At 40.8% G+C, this 23,523-nt stretch overlaps 2 protein-coding genes across 2 annotated transcripts; both read right to left on the bottom strand.

Annotated features, from left to right (window-relative positions):
* Window positions 1–1,973: 1,973 nt before the first annotated feature.
* Window positions 1,974–4,338, bottom strand: cacybp (calcyclin binding protein). The gene is made up of 6 exons (XM_029623718.2): window positions 4,211–4,338; window positions 3,569–3,776; window positions 3,358–3,454; window positions 3,135–3,234; window positions 2,940–3,034; window positions 1,974–2,767 (listed from the first exon to the last, which is right to left on the bottom strand). Exons 1-6 carry the CDS (start codon window positions 4,226–4,228, stop codon window positions 2,587–2,589), a joined length of 699 nt encoding a protein of 232 aa, XP_029479578.1. The 5' UTR covers window positions 4,229–4,338; the 3' UTR covers window positions 1,974–2,586.
* A 5,572-nt stretch (window positions 4,339–9,910) lies between these two features.
* mrps14 (mitochondrial ribosomal protein S14) lies at window positions 9,911–13,359 on the bottom strand. Its single transcript, XM_029623719.2, has 3 exons — window positions 13,250–13,359; window positions 11,190–11,354; window positions 9,911–10,418 (listed from the first exon to the last, which is right to left on the bottom strand). The coding sequence occupies exons 1-3, from the start codon at window positions 13,319–13,321 to the stop codon at window positions 10,236–10,238; spliced, it is 420 nt and encodes a 139-aa protein (XP_029479579.1). The 5' UTR covers window positions 13,322–13,359; the 3' UTR covers window positions 9,911–10,235.
* Between the last annotated feature and the right edge of the window lie 10,164 nt (window positions 13,360–23,523).

Raw genomic sequence — 23,523 nt, forward strand, 5'->3', positions numbered from 1 at the left:
ACGGTTTAAACCTGTCATATAAAATAGACAATACATTTTTTCACATTATCAGAGCAACAACACTATCATACAGCGGTGTAAAGTACTTAGGTAAAAATACTTTAAAGTACTACTTAAGTCGTTTTTTGGGGTATCTGTACATTATTTTACTATTTATATTTTTGACAACTTTTACTTCACTGCATTCCTAAAGAAAATGATGTACTTTTTACTCCATACATTTTTCCTGGCAGCCAGAGGTACTCGTCACATTTTGAATGCTTAGCAGGAGAGAAAAATGGTTAAATTCACATACTTATCAAGAGAACATCCCTGGTCATCCTTGTGATAAAGTGCTGTTCGTTGATTGCTGTTTTTATTGTAATTTAATTCCTAAGATACTGGTTACATTGCAATTTTTAAGACAAAATCAGACTAACAAGATACGTGAGCAAATATATATTTAATCGTGAATATCCATGTCATGTTGATATAGAATAATACGTGTGACGTGCTCTGATAGAATAGCAGTGGTGGGAAATGTACCCAGTTGTCATACTGGAGTAAAGGTAAAGATACGTTAATAGGAAATGACTCAAGTAAAAGTAAAAGTCACCCAGTAAAATACTACTTGAGTGAAAGTCTAAAAGTATTTGGTTTTAAATACACTTAAGTACCAAAGTAAATGTAATTGCTAAAATATACTTAAGTATCAAAAGTAAAAGTACAGGTACAAAACTTTTCACAGGTATATATCGTTTTACATTCCTAATACTAAGCAAAGCAGACGGCCACATTTTCTAGTTTTTTTATTTACAACTAGCCAGTTGCACACTCCAACAATTTATAAACGAAGTGAATCCTTCAGAAAAGAGGCAGTAATATCACATTGACCTTATCCCTTGGCTGAACATATTGAGGCTGTCTACTCATTTCACTTCTGACAGTGCATGGAAAGTGATTCCAGATGCCACCTAGTGGAGTAAACATTGAATGATTTCAGCATGATCTATACCACATTCGGCAGTGGGGGTACGGGGGTCCGGCTTTAAATGTACTCATGAAGGTTGTAATAGAATGCACAAAGTGCAATTTCGAACTTGGGTAGTGCATCATCGTTTCCTCTTGTCATGTTAGTCATTGCATACCGTAGCGAGCTATTTATAACTTGTCAGAAATGTCCAGATCAACTAGCCCATGTCAGCGAACGTTTTTTTTCTTTTTTTTAGCCTATAAATATTGCTGTGATTTTTTTGGCACTCAAATATCACATGAATACACATTAGACATGGCAAAATGTATAGAATTGAAAGGAAAATAGCTTTAAAACGGCAAAATGTTCTTTGCACCCCATGAGAAAATGTGTAGAAATACAGGAAATAAGCTTTAAACATGCAAATTCTCTACACCAATAAGAGGGGTGTGAACAGCTTGTGACCATAGAAATAGTCTAGGGGTGCACAGCGGTGTTCCCCGATGCTGAAAGGGGGGGGACAGCAACGCAAAGTGTCTAGATACAGCTTTTAGCCGTGATATATTGGTCATACCACAACCCCTTAAGGTGCCTTATTTATATTATAAACTTGTTAACATAGTAAAATTATTTTTATGTCACACTTGCAGTAGTCTGATATATCACAGATTTCAGGTAATCAGGGCTCAAACCACCTGGTTTATAATGGCAAATAATCAGTGGCTGGGTTCATTCAGGATCTGGACATACAGTAGGTCAACCCTTTCTAAGCTTTACATGTTGAGACGCTGTGTTCAAAATAATACATTTTCAGCAATCGGAAAGCTGCTTCCTTGGTTTTAGGCATAAAATACATTTTACGAATAAAGAATGTTTATTTTTAATAAAGGTTCCTGCTAATAATTGCCCCCCCCGTAATTCAAACAATGGCAATTCCTTTTTATGTAAATGTCTCTGGGGTCTGCATCTTGATCACTTCACTTGCATTTCAGAACCAAACCATGGAAGGCAACAAGAAACATTTAGAGTGAATAACTTTTACATTTTATTCTGAAATGCATGAATGAATACATACATACATGAATGCAATTTTACCTTCACAAATATACTTTGTGATCTGCCTAATAAAGTGGTATTTTAACAGTTATCACCTTTTGAGTGATTTGAGGATGAACAGTACTGCAAACTTTCATTTTCAACCAGTCTTAAGAAGGCATTGGAATGCAAAATCAATGTACAAAAAAAAAAAAACGAATGAAGGACTGGAAGGTTGGTAGATTTAGAGCGGGGTGTCAAACTCATTCCATGAAGGGCCTAGTGCAGTTTTCCAAACTCAGTCCCTGGGATCCCAAGGAGGACACGTTTGAGTTTTTGCCCTAGCACTACAGAGCTGATTCAAATAATCACCAAGTTTAGATAATTTGAATGAGCTGAGGACAGAGTTTGGGAAACGCTGGCCTAGTGTTTGCAGGTTTTTGCTTACAATTAAGACCTAGACAACCAGGTGAGGGGATCTCTTTACTAATTAGTGATATTAATTAATGAATTAAGTACGAGGAGCGAAAACATGCAGACACTCGGCTCTAGGTGCAATGAGTTTGACACGTGATTTAGAGGGGGTGGGTGGATCAGGTTCAAAACATGCCCATGTTGTTAATGTCTCCATCTCCTTTGGCTTTCTTGTCCTGGGACTCAGACCAGGCCTTGTTGATGGTGCGCTTCATCTCATCGTCCCCATCAGAGTACATCTTTTTCAGCATGCTCATTAGTCCATCGCTAGGATCAGCATTCTCTTCTGGGTTTACACTGGGCTTACTGTGCAAAAACAACAATGTTATTTGTATTTCTCTAAAAAGGTTTGGCAGTAAACATCTTGAAGAGTGTCAAAGTTACAGCTCAATATCCATTACAAGTCTAATCAATTAAGAGTGATTTAATCTTCAACCATTCAATTATTTGGTTTAGCACACTAAATTGTTTGACTTACTCTTTTTCTTTGATCTGTTTCTGCACCTGTGTTAAGCATTCCCACTTCTTGGTAGTTTTCTTCTTACACATTACCAGGACCATATCTGATTTAATCTATAACAAATAAGGATATGACAAGGGATGTCATTTACACTTTGCCCAGATAAAGTATTGCAGTTTACAATGTTGATGTAAATCTAAAAGAATCAAACACCTTTTTAGAGCTGTCCTGAACATTAACAGGATTAAGAAGATTGTTGATCGTCATTTGATGGTTCTTCCCATCCAAATCGTTCACAAGTAGAACGAAAGACCTGTATGCAGGAAACAATAGATCAGTTTAAATTAAAAAAAAAAAACAGGCAAAAGTGTTCACTAAGAGAGAGCAAAAGGGATTGAAGAATTTATCAATGTGACATGACTAAAACATAGCCTACCTCTCTGTGAAAGTGACCTTCACATTTTCTGGTGCAATCTTGTGTACGCCATTGAGGGTGATGTAGATTTTGACAAAATTTTCTGATTGGTCCCACCCTGCGTCAAAGAACATGCATTCATTGTAAAAGCAGCAGTTGCCTACATTTTTTACATTAGTGTTTGCTAGCCGAGCTGCTAGGAAAGCAATTCAATATATTACAAAAGTAGTACCATAGTTGTTTATTTTGACTGTGTATGCTTTTGAGGCAGAGGTTGGATCTGCCTCCCTTTTTGCCAGCTGCTCTTTCTGATTTCGCTTCACTGAAATCTCCTTCTCAATCTTCTTCTGTTCCAGTTTGAGGACATCCTGAACACGTGTTCTCTCAGACTTATCCAGAAGACTGTCGATCTCCAGTAGGTCTGTCTCCAACTGGTTGATCTAAGTATATACAAAACATTTATGCCTCTACATCGAGAATAAAGCTAACGTTTGCTAGCAAACATTGATTTGCAACAGCTAGCTAGTAAGCAACTCACTCGTTAGCTAGCTAACAAGTAGGTTAGCCGTCACACCAAGACGCCAACACTAGGCTAGCACACATCGCTAACTAAAGTGAACTAGCTACTTGGCATGCCACGGTTGACTTAATATTTAGTTAACGTTACTGAGTACAATTTAGATCATATTAAAATGACTAGAATTAAGTATTCTAGCTCATTCCTAATTCTATGGCGCAACATCAGCTAGCTTGCTAACGATAACATCCCAGATAAGCATTGGTAGCTAACTGGCAAGTAAACCAGGCTGAGAAGACTTTGACCGGGCTATTTTCATGCAATCCTCAGCAGTCCCATAACATGATGGCTAATTACCTGTTCGCTGAGGTCCATTTCGTCGTTTATTCTGTAAGGTTTATATGGGTGTGTTTTGGATAGATTTACAACGAAGTTTCAATGCTCCTTTGTAACAATGAAAATGCTCCGTCTAGAGCGATTGATGTTTCACTTGAGTTCCGCCAATATTTTCACCTTTCGCTATCGGTCAAAATGTGCACTGTACAATGTTCAATGATACCTGAAAATCAATTTGCCTACTAATAATTTTTTCCCACATTTCTTTCACATTACTCGAGTTGAATGAAACAAGTACAACTACTATCAGAATAAAAATCGACCGTGTATTTTGATGAAATCACTATATTTGCTCTGAGACACAGTAGTAGTACGTTTTATTGGTTTCTCGCAGTCACACTGAATTGTACACATTTACAATCATAACATCAATCATATATAATTATCGAATAGTAAAATCCTAAACTAGCAAAACACTTGTGCAATATGCCGAAATCGCTCTGCCATTTCCTGGTTGCTAAAATCCTAATAGTTAGCCTAATTTCAGTTTGTGACAAAACAAGCAATTCATTAGTGTTGAGAATCAACGTACCATCTAACCCGCTGTACAATATAATGTCAATAACCAAAAACATTGTATATTCAGCTGGTTGAAGCTGGTGTACAAAACTGAAAGTAAAGACACAAAAACTAAACATAAGAACAGAAAGTATACAAATAGTGCACATAGAACTGATCTACCGCTTCTTATATACTGACAAAAAAATATAAAGGCAACATGCAACAATTTCAACGATTTTAATGAGTTATATATAACGAAATCAGTCAAATAAAATAAATGAATCAGGCCCTAATCTATGGATTTCAAATGACCGGGCAGGGGCGCAGCCATGGGTGGGCCTGGGAGGGCATAGACCCACCCACTTGGCAGCCAGGCCTACCCACAGGCCACTGAGGAGCCCAGCCAATCAGAATGAGTTTTTCCCCACAAAGGGGCTTTATTAAAGTGGTCCTGGGCTGGTGTGGTTACACGTGGTCTGCGGTTGTGAGGCCAGTTGGACTTAATACCAAGTTCTCTAAAATGACGTTGGGGTGGCTTATGGTAGAGAAATGAACATTAAATGATCTGGCAACAGCTCTGGTGGACATTCCTGCAGTCAGCATGCCAATTGCACACTCCCTCAAAATCTGTGACAATGTGTTGTGTGACAAAACTGCACATTTTAGAGTGGTCTTTTATTGTACCCAGCACAAGGTACACCTGTGTAATGATCATACTGTTTAATCAGCATCTTGATATGCCACACCTGTCATGTGGATGGATTATCTTGGCAAAGGAGAAATGCTCACTAACAGTGATGTAAACAAACTGCTGCACAAAATGAGAGAAATAAGCTTTCTGTGCATATGGAAAAATTCTGGGATCTTTTATTTCAGGGAAAACAGAAAGGAAAACGCGACACACTGCTGCTCATACTCCCAGGTGATATTTATTTGTAACAATGTTTCGACCCTTAGGTCTTCATCATGCATCCATATCCCAGGTGGGGGCAGTACTCAGTGACATCACTTCCTGAAACAGGAAGTAAACAATGTATAACATAGGTTCACAATATTAACATTCAATGTATCAAAATATATGATCATACACAAGGAATGTGAATGTGATCAACATTTACAGTAATATACATACACATACAATATATTTTATTTCAGCTCATGAAAACATGGGACCAACACAAATCAAATCAAATTGTATTTGTCACATGCACATGTGCTTACAAGCCCTTTATCAACAATGCAGTTCAAGAAATAGAGTTAAGAAAATATTAACAAAATAAACTAAAGTGAAGAAAAAAAATATAAAAATCAAAAAGTAACACAAGAAAATGTAGATACCCGGGGTACGGGTACCGAGTCAATGTGCAGGGGTACAGGTTAGTTGAGGTAATTTGTAAAGTGACTTTGCATCGATAATAAACAGCGAGTAGCAGCAGTGTAAAAACAAAGGGGTGGTCAATGTAAATAGTCCAGTTGGCCATTTGATTCATTGTTCAGAAGTCTTATGGCTGGGGGGTAGAAGCTGTTTAGGAGCCTTTTGGTCCTAGACTTGTCACTCTGGTACCGCTTGCAGTGCGGTAGCAGAGAGAAAAGTCTATGACTTGGGGGACTGGAGTCTTAGACAATTTTTAGGGCCTTCCTCTGACACGGCCTGGTATAGAGGTCCTGGATGTCAGAAAGCTTGGCCCCAGTGATGTACTGGGCCTTACGCACTACCCTCTGTAGCGCCTTACAGTCAGATGCCGAGCAGTTGCCATACCAGGCGGTGATGCAACCGGTCAGGATGCTATCGATGGTGCAGCTGTAGAACTTTTTGAGGATCTGGGGACCCATGCCAACTTGACATGTTGCGTTGATATTTTTGTTCAGTACTTTCTTTCAATGAGAATGACAGATCTCTAGCTCACATTTCTATGTGAATTTGGTCAGGTCGCCCAAAACGTTACATATTGCAGCTTTAATATAATACATTTTTAAAATATGCCTTCCTAATACTGAGTTGCATCCCCTTTTGCCCTCAGGACAGCCTCAAATCGTCGGGGCATGGACTACAAGGTGTCGAAAGCGTTCCACAGGGATGCTGGCCCATGTTGACTCCACAGTTGTGTCAAGTTGGCTGGATGTTGGGTGGTGGACCATTCTTGATTCACAAGGGAAACGGTTAAGTGTGGAAAAACCCAGCAGCGTTGCAGTTCTTGAGACACTTAAATCAGTGCACCTGGCACCTACTACCATAGCCTGTTCAAAGGCACTTAAATATTTTGTCTTGCCCATTCACCCTCAAAACGGCATACATACATATACAAGCCATGTCTCAAGGCTTGAAAATCCTTATTCAACCTGTCTCTCCTTCTCTTTATCAAAACCGATTGAAGTGGATTTAAAATGTGACATCAATGAGGGATCATAGCTCAGTCACCTGGTCAGTCTGTCATGGAAAGAGCAGATGTTCCTAATGTTTTGTACACTGCGTATACAAAACAACAATACTATGACAACAAGGTTAGGGGTGGCAGCTTTAGAAAATACATCTTTAGAGTTCTTAGGCAGGCATTTTTAAGGCCCTGGGCTATTTGGGGTGTGCATTGATCTGTTTAGTGAATGGGAGAGTTCTGATAATGGCCTGTGCGTGTCATGGGAGTGTTCAGTTTGTGGATGTTTGCCCGTCCAGTAATTTGCCATCTAGTTGGGGTGAGCCAGTCTGAAAACTGGGGAGTTCTGCAAGGATTTAGCAAATAGGAGTCTACAGCAATGACCATGTTTACATGCACACAGTATTCTGGATAGTAGCTCAATCCCGCTTAAGGTCTTATTCGGCATAAGCTGTTTACACACACCTTTGGTATCCCTGTACCCATAAATAAACAGAATATTCATAATTTAAGTATATGGGTTAAATGGAATAGTAACTGAAATCTGAACACTGACTGTAGGCCTATAAACTCTCACATGTAGCATAATATAATCATAATTATATTAACTTTGCAGAATTATGCATTTCTTGCAGTGAAAATATTCGACAAATGTTAATTTTGTCTCGGGAACAGGAGTGGAGAAATATTTATTTCAGCATCTCTTGAGATAATGCAAATGTGTGCCCTGTTACGGGGGCTGAGTCACTGGCTTACTGGGGCTCTCTCATGCCGTCCCTGGGGGGGGGTGCGTCACCTGGGTGGGTTGATTCACTGTTGTGGTCGGCCTGTCTGGGTTGGCGCCCCCCCCTTGGGTTGTGCCGTGGCGGAGATCTTTGTGGGCTATACTCGGCCTTGTCTCAGGATGGTAAGTTGGTGGTTGAAGATATCCCTCTAGTGGTGTGGGGGCTGTGCTTTGGCAAAGTGGGTGGGGTTATATCCTTCCTGTTTGGCCCTGTCCGGGGGTGTCCTCGGATGGGGCCACAGTGTCTCCTGACCCCTCCTGTCTCAGCCTCCAGTATTTATGCTGCATTAGTTTATGTGTCGGGGGGCTAGGGTCAGTTTGTTATATCTGGAGTACTTCTCCTGTCCTATTCGGTGTCCTGTGTGAATCTAAGTGTGCGTTCTCTAATTCTCTCCTTCTCTCTTTCTTTCTCTCTCTCGGAGGACCTGAGCCCTAGGACCATGCCCCAGGACTACCTGACATGATGACTCCTTGCTGTCCCCAGTCCACCTGGCCATGCTGCTGCTCCAGTTTCAACTGGCCTGGGCCCTAGGACCATGTCCCAGGACTACCTGACATGATGACTCCTTGCTGTCCCCAGTCCACCTGGCCATGCTGCTGCTCCAGTTTCAACTGTTCTGCCTTACTATTATTCAACCATGCTGGTCATTTATGAACATTTGAACATCTTGGCCACGTTCTGTTATAATCTCCACCCGGCACAGCCAGAAGAGGACTGGCCACCCCACATATGCTCTCTCTAATTCTCTCTTTCTTTCTCTCTCTCTCGGAGGACCTGAGCCCTAGGACCGTGCCCCAGGACTACCTGACATGATGACTCCTTGCTGTCCCCAGTCCACCTGACTGTGCTGCTGCTCCAGTTTCAACTGTTCTGCCTTATTATTATTCGACCATGCTGGTCATTTATGAACATTTGAACATCTTGGTCATGTTCTGTTATAATCTCTACCCGGCACAGCCAGAAGAGGACTGGCCACCCCACATAGCCTGGTTCCTCTCTAGGTTTCTTCCTAGGTTTTGGCCTTTCTAGGGAGTTTTTCCTAGCCACCGTGCTTTTACACCTGCATTGTTTGCTGTTTGGGGTTTTAGGCTGGGTTTCTGTACAGCACTTTGAGATATCAGCTGATGTACGAAGGGCTATATAAATAAATTAGATTTGATTTGTGTGTAATATGTTATCTTGACACTTATGCAAGCAGTCAGTATTCCAACCACATAACATATGCACCCAAGACCAACTGAAGTCTTTTCAGAAACATGTTTTGAAGTTCTCAGCTTTTCATGTCTTTAAAACCGGTCAAACTGATGACATTTGGCTTTTTGCACAGATCCAATCTTTCCACTGTTTTGGAGTTATTGTGTTTTCTCCCCGGTCCTTAAATGAAACCGACTACTTTACCGGTGTTAAATAGATTACTAATGCATTCATTCTGTTTATGGAAGTCATTCTAGTGAGCACTACTTTTAGTCTTCTGGGGCAACAACTTATAACAGAAGAGAAGCTGCATGTTCAAACTATAGCTGACAAACAAATGGCCTACCAAATAGAAACATGTCTAAATTAGGGGTGAAAGTAGTCAGTAGTCAATTATTTATTGTAGGCTAAATTATGGTGGATCAAACTGCTCAGGTAGCCTACTTTTTGAAGTGATATGTTTGACAGATGAAAACATCACAACACCCATGATATGTGCAACTGAGATCTGTGAAAAGACCTGATGTCATTGTTCAAAAGACCAGTTAGTGAAACATTTTTTTAACGAATTGGGCTCCCATTGAATATTTACATTCAATAATGGAAAAGACACTTTGCTAGTGGAAGCACTTTGTCAGAATGATAACAAGTGAATGGACAACCTCATTTGAGCACTGTGAGCTCTCAGCCATACCAAATGGTTAATTGAACATAGAAAATGCTAAGTTATCTCAGGAGCATCCTTGACATAAGGCTTTTTACAACGCCAACAGCAAAGCACCGATTCTCATTAAAAGACAATCAGGGGATTCAAACATACATCCTTTTATTTGTTTTAATACAGTTGACACCTTTAAGCTGTCAGTTGCAAACTTCAATTAACATAATTCAAAGTGGTGTGGAAAAGAAAAACAGAGTTCACAGCATAGTGTACTGTGTTGGTCCGGTCGTCCGACATTGACTAACCCTAATCACCAGTAGTGTAGTAGAGGATAAATGCACGTAAATGCTTTTATATTTTGCACGAGTGTTTACCCATCTTCTGCAGGTTTAGGGACCATTACTTTACTCACTGCAAACAATGACCACCTATTATCATTATTTTTTACCACTACATCATTGAGATAAATAAAATCACCACATGGCCCGCTGTATTCCAGACATCTGGTTGTGGTCCGCCAGGTGACGGAAGACTATGCGACTGAGACGCCACCTGCGCTTGACGCCACGCGGCCGTGAGGTCATCACACATCTATTCCGGATTCGTACTGGGCAGCTGTCACGTGGTAGCGCAGCGATTTCTTTATCGGCAACATCCTGCAAGGATAGTTATTTGTCATGTAAAACAGTGGAGGTGTAATATTCATCAAATATAAGCTACTCAAACAAGTTGTCGTTACCATTAATGAAATTATAGTTGATGTTATCATAGGACATCCCCGCCCCAGTAGTTTCAAGTTTCAATGTCACGCGCACAAGTACAGTGAAATGCCTTTCTTGCAAGCTCTAAACCCCACAATGCAGTAATCAATATCAGTGTGGCACTAAAAGCAACATAAGGGGGGGAATAAGAACATGATCTGTGCTTTCGAGATGTTGACGATGAGTATGACGTGTCTTTTCTCATTAACGACAGCTCTGCTAGCGTTAATGTCAAAATACATTCTTTACTCACCGAATATGGAGTTTTACTGGGCAATGATCTTCATTTACTCCCTTTACGGCCAGTATGCACGTCCACAAATTTACAAGCAACAAAAAAAAAATGCCACTTTGGCACCTCCAGTGTACGGAGCTGTTGTAGACTTACGACCTGTGCATGGCAGTAATGAGTGATTGGAGGTGCCAAATAGGATTTTTTTCAGTTGCTTGTAATTAAAAAATATAATTTTTGTTGCTGTCTAATGGGAGTTTGAATCAAAACTTCCTAGGCGTTAGAGAAGCCATGTCATACTCATCGTCGGCATCTCTAACGCACAGATACTGGGGCAAGAACATCCCAACAAACTATTCAACAAAACACAAAATACTGAACATTACAACCACAGAAAAGATAGTTGAAGCACAATATGCATAATTGTGGGCTACCTGAAGCTCCTTGGGGAGAACAGTGTTCTTCCTTAGTGCATTGATCCGTAGTCTTTCATCTGCATAGTCAAAGGCCATCTGCCTTCTCTTCACGTCGCGTAGCATTCTCCAGTCAACATAGTACCCTCTGACTTGCTCCACCACACTCCAGCAGCTTCTCAGAGTCTGGAACACAGACATGAAGTTGAGAAACCATACACAGATGATAGCATACAGGAGATCTACCTCTGGTCCACGTTCATGCGTAGGATGCGCATAAAGCTCGTAGTGTTGATCCAACGCATGCGTGCGCATCAGAAGCAGAGCCAGTCTGGTGGCACACCCCGCCTTATCTCAGCTCACTGGTCACCATAGCAGCACCCACTCGTAGCACGCGCTACTGCAGGTATATCACACTTGTCACCCCCAAAGCCAATTCCTCCTTTGGTTGTCTTTCCTTACAGTTCTCTGCTGCCAATGACTGGAACGAACTGCAAAAATCTCTGAAGCTGGAGACTCATATCTCCCTCACTAGCTTTAAGCGCCAGGTGCAGTGCATAGCCTATCTGTAAACAGCCCATCTATCTACCTACCTCATACTGTATTTATTTATCTTGCTCCTTTGCACCCCAGTATCTCTACTTGCACATTCATCTTCTGCACAACTACCATTCCAGTGTTTAATTGCTATATTGTAATTACTTCGCCACCACGGCCTATTTATCGCCTTTACCTCCCTTATCTTACCTAATTTGCACTCACTGTATATAGACTTTTTGTTTTCTTTTGTTCTACTGTATTATTGAATATGTTTTGTTTATTCCATGTGTAACTTTGTGTTGTTGTATGTGTCAAATTGCTATGCTTTATCTTGGCCAGGTCACAGTTGCAAATGAGAACTTGTTCTCAACTAGCCTACCTGGTTAAATAAAGGTGAAATATATACATATATATTTTTAAAACACAAAGTGCTGCTCAAACATTTTCCCTCGTAGTTAGAAGACTTAGCCCAAAGGCTGGCAGATGGCGATAGTCATTTCATCTTACCATACAAAGGAAACACCTTTGCAGCCTAAATAGAGAATGTACGAAACAGTCCACAGTGGATATGAGTGTATAACCGGCTGCATGCAGTCTCTTTGGACGGTAAGCTGAAATGACTCAATATCGCCATCTGCCAGGCTTTGGGCTACAGAAGAATGACCTTGCTTGCAGAGAAAAGCTATCCAGCATTCTAGCAACATCTTTACTTTGGTGAGTTACAAAAATAGATCGAAGCCAGTAGTCACTTAACAAAGTTGGGGAAACAAACATTTTATATGAAAGGATAAATGGAAAGCATCAGAGCATAGAGGCCATGGTGATCCTGTTAAATTACTAGAGTGGCGTTGTCATAAACCCTCAATGTTCCAAAATGGGGTGAATATGGCAGCCATATTGGTCAGGGAGAAATCCAAACCAGTCTAATTGGAATTAATGGCAGTGGAGGCATGACCCTGATTTTACTTGTGCAGGAAAATGTGATATTATAAATTGTGTAATAGAATTAGTCAATCTAAAACATTGTCAAAAAATGATCAATAGTTTATAGAGGTTTTATACACATTTTCTGTATAAATAGTCTCATATGTAAACAGACCATGAATGTCACCATTTTTGTTTTTTTGAAAGCTGTGAGTACTGATATGATACAATATCAGTTCCTGTATCAAATTGTCTAAGTCCTATCATCAACTGACTTCAGCCAGTGTATGGCTGTAGATTGACTGCATGGTCTGAATGTAATATTGGCTAACTGTATGGAATCACTCCTCAAACTGTCTTGCCTAGTGCAGATAAAGTCATTATTTTACATGATCGTATCACAGCACTGGCAAACTATGGTTGACCAACTCCCTGACCTTGATCCCATCATAAGAAGGTTCAAATAATTTGTTGTTGTAGCGCGATGGACCAGAGCTAGGCTTTCGTTAGCATACTAGCTAGCAATCCCGTCTTCTCCTCCTCTTTCAGGCTATAAAGTCCACAACTGAAATGTACCCTTGATGAAATCCTTAACAATAATTCAAACGACGTCATACCTGTTTAGGTGTACAAAAGGAGGAGTGAAAAACATTTAACCCCGCAAGTGCAGTCCTACAGGCCGCCGCCATCTTGACAATTGCGTCTTCTTCTGTAATGCTCAAAATGTTGATGTGCACAATACTACCACCTTGCGACAAGGCGGGAGTTGGCCTGCATGTCGTTTTTACTGGGTTGTCACTATTACAGCCACAAAGTAAAATTGTCTATATCGCAACAATTTATGAAAACAAAAAATGTTTGTCGTAATTTAAGGCTAGGGTTAGGCATCAGGTTAGCAGTGTGGTTAAGTCAGGGTTAAGGTTAGTGTTAGATTTAAAATCAGGTTTTGAGAGAAATTGTAGAAATAGGCAGAGTTGAGCCATAATGATATTGTAACTAGTGATGACCTTTTACACTGTGTGAACTCATTCAGGTCAGGTGCAATGCAAATGCAATAAACACAAAATATCTTGAATAACAATAATAAATACAATTTAATTATGCTTTAATGACTTGATCGAGAAGGGAAAAAGAGAGAGATTCCCTGCAGAACCCCATTTTCACCTAAGGATGGCAGTATTTGTTCAGTGATGAAGTGATTTGATATCTGAGTCTGAATAATGTTTGGATTTAATCAGTTTCACATCAAATTGGTTGAGGGCAGTCCTTAATCCTTTATAAAACAATACAAGTGAATTCTTTCACAATTTTCCACCAGACCATCATCGAATGTAGCTGCTTGAAGATGTGTTCCTGGATAAATACTAACTGCTAATGTGTTCACAATAAAGATACACAATATGGAGCTAAGTTGGAATTTTGAATAGAGTTCAACTCATCAAATTCACATTATACAATATGTTATAATGTGAGATACCCTCCCTTGGCCGGCTCTAGGCATAAGTGACATAAGAGGTCGCTTAGGACCCCATGCCGATAGGGACCCACAACAACAAAAACATGAAAATGATATATATATATATATACCAGTCAAACGTTTGGACACACCTACTCATTCAAGGGTTTTTCTTTATTTGTACTATTTTCCACATTGTAGAATAGTGAAAACATCAAAACTATGAAATAACACATATAATACAAATAACACATATGGAATCATGTAGTAACCCAAAAAGTGTTGAACGAATCAAAATTCATTTTAGATTATTCAAAGTAGCCACCCTTTGCCTTGATGACAGCTTTGCACACTCTTGGCATTCTCTCAACCAGCTTCACCTGGAATCCTTTTCCAACAGTCCTGACGGTGTTCCCACATATGCTTTTCCTTCACTCTGCTGTCCAACTCATCCCAAACCATCTCAAACCATCTCAATTGGGTTGAGGTCGGGTGATTGTGGAGGACAGATCATCTGATGCAGCACTACATCACTCTCATTCTTGGTCAAGCCTGGAGGTGTGTAGGGTCATTGTCCTGTTGAAAAACAAATAATAATCCCACTAAGCGCAAACCAGACGGGATGGCGTATCGCTGCAGAATGCTGTGATAGCCATGTTGGTTAAGTGTGCCTTGAATTCTAAATAAATCACTGACAGTGTCACCAGAAAAGCACCACCACACCATCACACCTCCTCCTCGCTTTATGGTGGGAACCACACATGCGGAGATCATCCGTTAACCTACTCTGCGTCTCACAGATGACACGTGGTTGGAACCAAAAATCTCAAATTTGGACTCATAATACCGAACATCAATAGACAAGAACAGCTCAAGGACAAAAAATTAAAAGGCACACGTAGCCTACATATCAATGCATACACACAAACTATCTAGGTCAAATAGGGGAGAGGCATGGGGCCGTAAGGTGTTGCTTTATCTGTTTTTTGAAACCAGGTTTGCTGTTTATTTGAGCAATATGAGATGGAAGGAAATTCCATGCAATAAGGACTCTATATAATAATGTGTGCTTTCTTGAATTTGCTCTGGATTTGGGGACTGTGAAAAGACCCCTGGTGGCATGTCTGGTGGGATAAGTGTGTGTGTCAGAGCTGTGTGTAAGTTGACTATGCAAACAATTTGGGATTTTCAACACATTAATATTTCTTATAAAAATAAGTGATGTAGTCATTTTCTCCTCAACTCTTAGCCAAGAGAGACTGGCATGCATATGATTTATATCATCCCTCTGATTACATTTAAGAGCAAAACGTGCCACTCTGTTCTGGGCCAGCTGCAGCTACATGACTGGACAATAATCAAGATTAGACAAAACTAGAGCCTGCAGAACTTGCTTTTTGGAGAGTGGTTTCAAAAAAGCAGAGCATCTCTTTATTACGGCTAGACCTCTTCCTATCTTTACAACCATTGAATCTATATGTTTTGTTTACAATCTAAGGTAATGCTAAGAAATTTAGTCTCCTCAACTTGTTCAACAGCCACACAATTCATTTCCAGATTCAGCTGAGGTCTAGCACTTAAGGAATGATTTGTACCAAATACAATGCTGTTCATTTTAGAGATGTTCAGGACCAGTTTATTACTGGCCACCCATTCCAAAACAGACTGCAACTATTTGCAGTGACTTCATTAGCTGTGGTTGCTGATGCGTATATGGTTGAATCATCAGCATACATGAACACACATGCTTTGTTTAATGCCAGTGGCAGGTCATTGGTAAAAATAGAAAAGAGTAGAGGGCCTAGAGAGCTGCCCTGCGGTACACCATACTTTACATGTTTGACATTAGAGAAGCTTCCATTGAAGAAAACCCTTTGAGTTCTGTTAGATAGATAGCTCTGAATCCACGATATGGCAGAGGTTGAAAAGCCAGAGCACACGTTTTTTCAACAACAGGTTATGGTCAATAATATCAAAGGCTGCACTGAAATCTAACAGTACATTTCCCACAATCTTCTTATTATCAATTTATTTTAGCCAATCATCAGTCATTTATGTCAGTGTTGTTGAGTTCCTTTCTCTATAAGCATGCTGAAAGTCTATTGTTAATTTGTTTACAGAGAAATAGCATTGTATTTGGTCAAACACAATATTTTCCAACAGTTTGCTGAGAGCTGGCAGCAAGCTTATAGGGCTGCTGTTAGAACCAGTAAAGGTTGCTTTACCACTCTTGGGTAGCGGAATTACTTTGGCTTCCCTCCATGCCTGAGGACAAAGACTTTCCTCTAGGCTCAAATTAAAAATATGACACATAGGAGTGGCTATAGAGTCAGCCTCAGTAGCTGTCATTATTGATCGATAACAATTTTTCCACCTCTCCCACACTAACTTTACAATATTCAAACATGCAATGCTTTTCTTTCATTATATATATTTGTTTTTTTTATGCATGAATACAATTGCTCACTGTTCGTTATTAGCATTTTCTTCCAAAGTTTGCCCACTTTGCCAATGAAATAATAATTAAAATAATTGCCAACATCAAATGGTTTTGTGATGAATAAGCCATCTGATTCGATGAAAGAATTTGTTGAATTTGTCTTTCTGCCCATAATTTCAATTAAAGTACTCCAAAGTTTTTTTTATATCATTGATCTTGGCTTCATAATAAAGTGTCTTCTTCTTTTCATTGAGTTTAGTCACATAATTTCTCAATTTGCAGTAAGTAAGCCAGTCAGATGTGCATCCAGACTAATTAGCCACTCCTTTTGCCCCATCTCTTTCAACCATACCGTTTTTCAATTGCTCATCGATCAATGGAGCCTTAACAGTTCTAACAGTCAGTTTCAGGTGCATGTTTATCAACAATTGGAAGAAGCATCTTCATAAATTCATCAAGTGCAGCGTCTGGATGCTCCTCATTAATCACATCAGACCAACAAATACACTATTTTAGGCCCAGCTTTTGGAACTTTGGCTTTCCTGGATATACCCACTATATTGTGATCACTGCATCCAATGGATACAGCTTTAGAAAAAAGTTATAGTAAAAATGTGATCGATACATGTGGATGATCTTGTTCCTGTAGTGTTTGTAAACACCCTGGTAGGTTGATTAATAACTTGAACCAGATTACAGGCACTGGTTACAGTAAGAAACTTCCTCGAGTGGACAGATTGATGAAACCAGTCAATATTCAGGTCCCCAAGAAAGTAGACCTCTCTGTTTACATCACATACACTATCAAGCATTTCACACATTATTTAGATACTGACTGTTAGCACTCGGTGGCCAATATCAACACCCCAAAAGAAAAGTCTTTAGAAGTGCCAAGTGAACCTGCAACCATGACACTTCAATAACACTTGACATAAGATTTTCTCTAAACATTACAGGGATATGGCTCTGAAAATATACAGATACACCTCCCCCATGAGCATTTCTGTCTCTTCTATAGATGTTATATCCTTGTACTGCTACTGATGTATCATCAAATGAATTATCTATGTGAGTCTCAGAAATGGCTAATATATGAATATTATCTGGTGTTAGCAAGTTACTGATTTCATTAACCTTATTTCTAAGGCTACAAATATTAATGGACTATTTTCAGGCCTTTCCTGGGTAGTTTATCACAAATACACATAATACTGAAAAGAGCAAACAAAGCAAGAGAAAAAATATATACGTTCAGCAGTCCATTAATCAACTGGTGTGTGTGTGTGCTGCGGGGTTGAAGCTACGAACCCATAGGCTTGGGTCTCTCATCCCCTCCAGGCTTCTGGGAGGCAGGGTGGACAATGAGCCTGTCATAGCTGATGTAAGCAATGTCCCCATGCGCTGTCAGCTTTCATGGCTGGGATCAGTTCTTTCCCCTTCTGGTGCACAGCTTCAGGATAGTCCTTGTTGAGGAAGATACATGTTCCTCTCAAGTTCTTGGCTCTTTCCAGAACAGCTGGGCCAGTGGTGGGTTTTCCAGTCCTGTGGGCGCGCTCCACCTATATCTTCATGTGGCCCATCTTCAATCTTTCAGAGATCATTTCTCTCACTTTGTCCTCAGAATCTGTCCAGGTCTCATGTGGAGATTCTGCAATTCCGTCCACAACCATGTTGTTCCTCCTTGATTGTCCCTCAAGATTTATCTATCAGTAAATGACGAGTGACAAACAAACAAGGGTAACATCTCAATTGTCCAAATGGCTTTCTCTCCCTGTGTCTTCTACATCTGCACTAATGAAAAATATCTGGACGATGTAAAACCTATCATCTCTCCCTTCAGTTTGAATAATTCTCCCACCTGTCTCCTGATTCTGCCTCTTCCTGTCCTCATCCTGTTAGTGGTTCTCTCCTCTTCCTTCAGATGAAATCCTGTGTCTAGTGATGTCCAATTGCCCAACAACCTGCGCACTCGACCCGACCCCAACCCCTCCTCCCTCCTAGGTCTGACCACTAGCTGCTTTCTCTCCAACTTCGACTGCCATTCGTACCCCTCCTCAAGAAACAAACACTTCTCAAGCAGGTATCATTTATTTCTTTTCTATCTGTAAACTGTGTCGGAACAGCACTGAACAAATCAGATTCAGTTGTTAACTAAACATACAATTCATTTGTGCTATATCTTGAACTTAGCCCGCCTTCAAGACCGAGATTTTGTATTTCGATCTAGCAGTATAACACTAACCCATCATGTGAGTTAATTACATGTTGCCAACTCTTGTTGCCGCAGACAGGAAGCAGAATGGCGCATGTGAGCGCAAACATTGACATCCGTGTTTGGTTTTGATTTGAAAAGGGGGTGGTAGCATCTAACAGTTTTATTTCATTATTTCCTGGACACTGCTTGGTGATGCAAACAACGCATATCTTTTCAGAACCATCCACTGACCACAGATATACCCTCCGACATGGTAAAAATATAGCAAAACCGGCACAGATACAGGTCGGTATATAAGTTGCACGGATGGTTTGCTCCTGTTCTTCAGGATCTAGGGGTTCTGCCATGCTCTGAGACACCTACTGTATCCCTTCCCCAGACCTGGACCCACCTGATATCCTCTAGGGGTTCTGTCATGCTCTGAGACACCTACTGTATCCCTTCCCCAGACCTGGACCCACCTGATGTCCTCTAGGGGTTCTGTCATGCTCTGAGACACCTACTGTATCCCTTCCCCAGACCTGGACCCACCTGATGTCCTCTAGGGGTTCTGTCATGCTCTGAGACACCTACTGTATCCCTTCCCCAGACCTGGATCTACCTGATGTCCTCTAGGGGTTCTGTCATGCTCTGAGAATCATACCGTATTCCTTCCCCAGGCCTGCACCCACCTGATTTCCTCTAGGGGCTCTGTCATGCTCCGAGACACCTACTGTATCCCTTCCCCAGACCTGGATCTACCTGATGTCCTCTAGGGGTTCTGTCATGCTCTGAGACACCTACTGTATCCCTTCCCCAGACCTGGACCCACCTGATTTCCTCTAGGGGCTCTGTCATGCTCCGAGACACCTACTGTATCCCTTCCCCAGACCTGGATCTACCTGATGTCCTCTAGGGGTTCTGTCATGCTCTGAGAATCATACCGTATTCCTTCCCCAGGCCTGCACCCACCTGATTTCCTCTAGGGGCTCTGTCATGCTCCGAGACACCTACTGTATCCCTTCCCCAGACCTGGATCTACCTGATGTCCTCTAGGGGTTCTGTCATGCTCTGAGACACCTACTGTATCCCTTCCCCAGACCTGGACCCACCTGATATCCTCTAGGGGTTCTGTCATGCTCTGAGACACCTACTGTATCCCTTCCCCAGACCTGGACCCACCTGATTTCCTCTAGGGGCTCTGTCATGCTCTGAGACACCTACTGTATCCCTTCCCCAGACCTGGATGTACCTGATGTCCTCTAGGAGCTCTGTCATGCTCTGAGACACCTACTGTATCCCTTCCCCAGACCTGGATCTACCTGATGTCCTCTAGGGGTTCTGTCATGCTCTGAGAAGCCTACCGCATCCCGGACCTGGATCTACCTGATGTCCTCTAGGGGTTCTGTCATGCTCTGAGACACCTACTGTATCCCTTCCCCAGACCTGGATCTACCTGATGTCCTCTAGGGGTTCTGTCATGCTCTGAGAATCCTACCGTATTCCTTCCCCAGGCCTGGACCCACCTGATGTCCTCTAGGGGTTCTGTCATGCTCTGAGACACCTACTGTATCCCTTCCCCAGACCTGGATCTACCTGATGTCCTCTAGGGGTTCTGTCATGCTCTTGAGAAGCCTACCGCATTCTTGGACCTGGATCTACTTGATGTCCTCCATGATCAACCACCCTCCAAGATTCCACTTTTCAGTACATTATCTACAGTTACTGTTAATGTCATGTGGTTTGATCTAATCTGCTATGGACATGACCTTGACATATCATCCTGGGCACAGTGAGATACACTGATGCACTACATACGCTAGCACTGCAAACAGCTGTGCCTGGTCTCCCTCTTCAAGTCCACCTTCTGAGACTGGCTGCCTGTCGAGGGAAAGTGACTGTCAGAACCACTTGTAGCACCCTCCTCTTTTCTCTATCCCACACGCCAGAACTGTCCCCACGCCAAGACTGTCCCCATCTCATATTATGTACTTTACTTGTCATTCATACTCCTGTTTTCACAACTAAATTGTATTTTATTGTTTGTGTTGATGTTTGCCTATACTCATGTATTTCAGTCTGTGACTGCCATGTGGGTATATACAATAAAATCAACAAGTTCATGACACACCTCTTCCACAAAACATTGCCAGGTTGTTTTTTTACACAGGTTGTTCATTTAATGAATTGTTGTAAATCCCTGCTGGTATTCGTGAGTTTGACATTATTCAACTGTCTGTTGTGTCCTGCATTATATTCAACTACAAGTGTACTGCTGTATTACTGAGCTATGCCTATGCCATGTGGTGGAGTAGGGGAGGTAGGGAGACATAATCATAAAAGGACTAATAGCAAGACAAGACAAGGGAAGGGAAGCTCAAAATCAAAATATGCCAGCCAGAGAAGCCAGTGTATGAATTGAACTGATTTGCACATGAATGAAGTGTTAATGGGAGCTCACTTTGTGATCTGCAAGGTAAGTTAACCTCTTCAACCTATGGGGGCGCTATGTCATTATTGGATAAAAAGACGTGCCCGTTTTAAGCGTAATATTTTGTCACTAAAAGATGCTCGACTATGCATGGAATTGACAGCCTTGGAAAGACAAAACTCTGACGTTTCCAAAACTGCAAAGATATTATCTGTGAGTGCCCCAGAACTAATGCTACAGGCGAAACCAAGATGAAGTTTCATACTTGAAATGCCCCAGATTCTGAAGGCGCTGTGTTCCAATGTCTCCTTATATGGCTGTCAATGCGCCAGGAATGAGCCTGCCCTTTGTGTCGTTTCTCCAAGGTGTCTGCAGCATTGTGACGTGTTTGTAGGCATATCATTGGAAGATTGACCATAAGAGACTACATTTACCTGGTGTCCCACCCGGTGTCCTGTGTCGAAATTATTGCGTAATCTGTAGGTCCATGCGCGTTCCATTTCTTCAGAAGAGAAAGTCAACTGCCACAAAGGATTTTATCGTCGATAGATATGTGAAAAACACCTTGAGGATTGATTCTAAACATCGGTTTGCCATGTTTCTGTCGATATTATGGAGTTAATTTGGAAAAAAGTTCGCGTTTTAATGACTTAATATTTATTTATTTATTTTATTTTTTATTTTTTTCCTTACCCAAACGTGATGAACAAAACGGAGCGATTAGTCGACACAAATAATATTTTTTGTAAAAACAGAACATTTGCTATCTAACTGAGAGTCTCCTCATTGAAAACATCTGAAGTTCTTCAAAGGTAAATGATTTTATTTGAATCCTTTTCTGGTTTTTGTGAAAATGTTGCATGCTGAAAGACAGGCATAATCCTATGCTAGGCTATCAATACTGTTACACAAATGCTTGTTTAGCTATGGTTCAAAAGCATATTTTGAAAATCTGAGATGACAGTGTTGTTAACAAAAGGCTAAGCTTGAGAGCAAATAGATTAAATTAATTTCATTTGCGATTTTCATGAATAGTTAACATTGTGTTATGCTAATGAGCTTGCGGATAGATTTACACAATCCTGGATACAGGTTTTTTTCGTAGCTAAAAGTGACGCAGAAAACGGAGCGATTTGTCCTAAACAAATAATCTTTCAGAAAAAACTGAACATTTGCTATCTGAGAGTCTCCTCATTGAAAACATCCGAAGTTCTTCAAAGGTAAATTATTTTATTTGAATGCTTTTCTGGTTTTTGTGAAAATGTTGCCTGCTGAATGCTAACGCTAAATGCTACGCTAAATGCTACGCTAGCTATCAATACTGTTACACAAATGCTTGTTTTGCAATGGTTGAGAAGCATATTTTGAAAATCTGAGATGACAGTGTTGTTAACAAAAGGCTAAGCTTGAGAGCAAATAGATTAATTTAATTTAATTTGCGATTTTCATGAATAGTTAACGTTGCGTTATGGTAATGAGCTTGAGGCTGTAGTCACGATACCGGATCCGGGATGGCTCGATGCAAGAAGTTAATGCACAGTTGCCTTTGCTAATTTGAAAACTAAGTACAGTTTTTAATGTCCATCTACCTGAGTCAACACATAAAGTGTATTCGGCTGCAGAGGACAGACCACACAGAGTCACCCTGCAAGTAGAATGTTACTAGCACACAGTTTTTACATACTGGAACTCTACCCTCTTTGGTGCTGCTATGCAGTGACATCACTGAGCAAAATGCAGCTGTGTGATAAGCAGTCAACAAAGGGTTAATAATAAATACACCAGCGTTCCTTAGGCATATTCCCCTCCCACAGAAAAATGTATGGAGTACTAGAAACTGAACACTATACATCATGTTGCATTATCTACAGTGTGATGGGGATGTCAGTTTGGGCTAACCAAACAATAAGGGCATACTATTCCATCCTGTAGTACTAATTAAAATACGCTTTCGTAAGCATAAGCATTTCGTTAAATGGAAAACAAATGGATAGTCTAATAATGCCTAATGGCTGCATACTGTGCCCATAGTGGTGGTAATAATTAATTTAGCTGGAGTGTATTATAATCAGCTCATTCATATGGCTTGTTATAATCCCATAATTATCACCATTGCAGAGAATCTGTAACAGGCCTACCTGAATATGAAAGAATGTAGCAATGACACATATCTTTATTTCTACCCCACAGTTAAACAAATTACCCTTAGATTCTGCAGGATGTCGTCAAGGTTGTACCAGGGATGGAGGCAGACTTCAGACCTGGCTACTGTACTTTGCAAATTCAAGAGGCCCATTATTTACATCCAAATGTCCCTGAAAGACTGCCAAATGAAAGGAACAGTGCAGGCCTATTTTTAGGTTTGAATCA

This window comes from Oncorhynchus nerka, linkage group LG20 (genome assembly GCF_034236695.1).
Source record: "Oncorhynchus nerka isolate Pitt River linkage group LG20, Oner_Uvic_2.0, whole genome shotgun sequence".
In the NCBI taxonomy this organism is placed as follows: Eukaryota; Metazoa; Chordata; class Actinopteri; order Salmoniformes; family Salmonidae; genus Oncorhynchus; species Oncorhynchus nerka.

Excerpts from the sequence above, each read along its gene's own strand:
- cacybp (XM_029623718.2), bottom strand. Across the intron at positions 3,455-3,568 it reads AGTCAAAATAAACAACTATG|GGTGGGACCAATCAGAAAAT; the intron begins GTACTACTTTTG and ends TCTTTGACGCAG. Across the intron at positions 3,035-3,134 it reads TTCAGGACAGCTCTAAAAAG|ATTAAATCAGATATGGTCCT; the intron begins GTGTTTGATTCT and ends TATTTGTTATAG.
- mrps14 (XM_029623719.2), bottom strand. The coding sequence starts at position 13,321 with ATGGCGGCGGCCTGTAGGACTGCACTTGCGGGGTTAAATGTTTTTCAC. Across the intron at positions 11,355-13,249 it reads CCTTTTGTACACCTAAACAG|ACTCTGAGAAGCTGCTGGAG; the intron begins GTATGACGTCGT and ends TCTGTGTTCCAG. Across the intron at positions 10,419-11,189 it reads TTCTCCCCAAGGAGCTTCAG|GATGTTGCCGATAAAGAAAT; the intron begins GTAGCCCACAAT and ends CTATCCTTGCAG.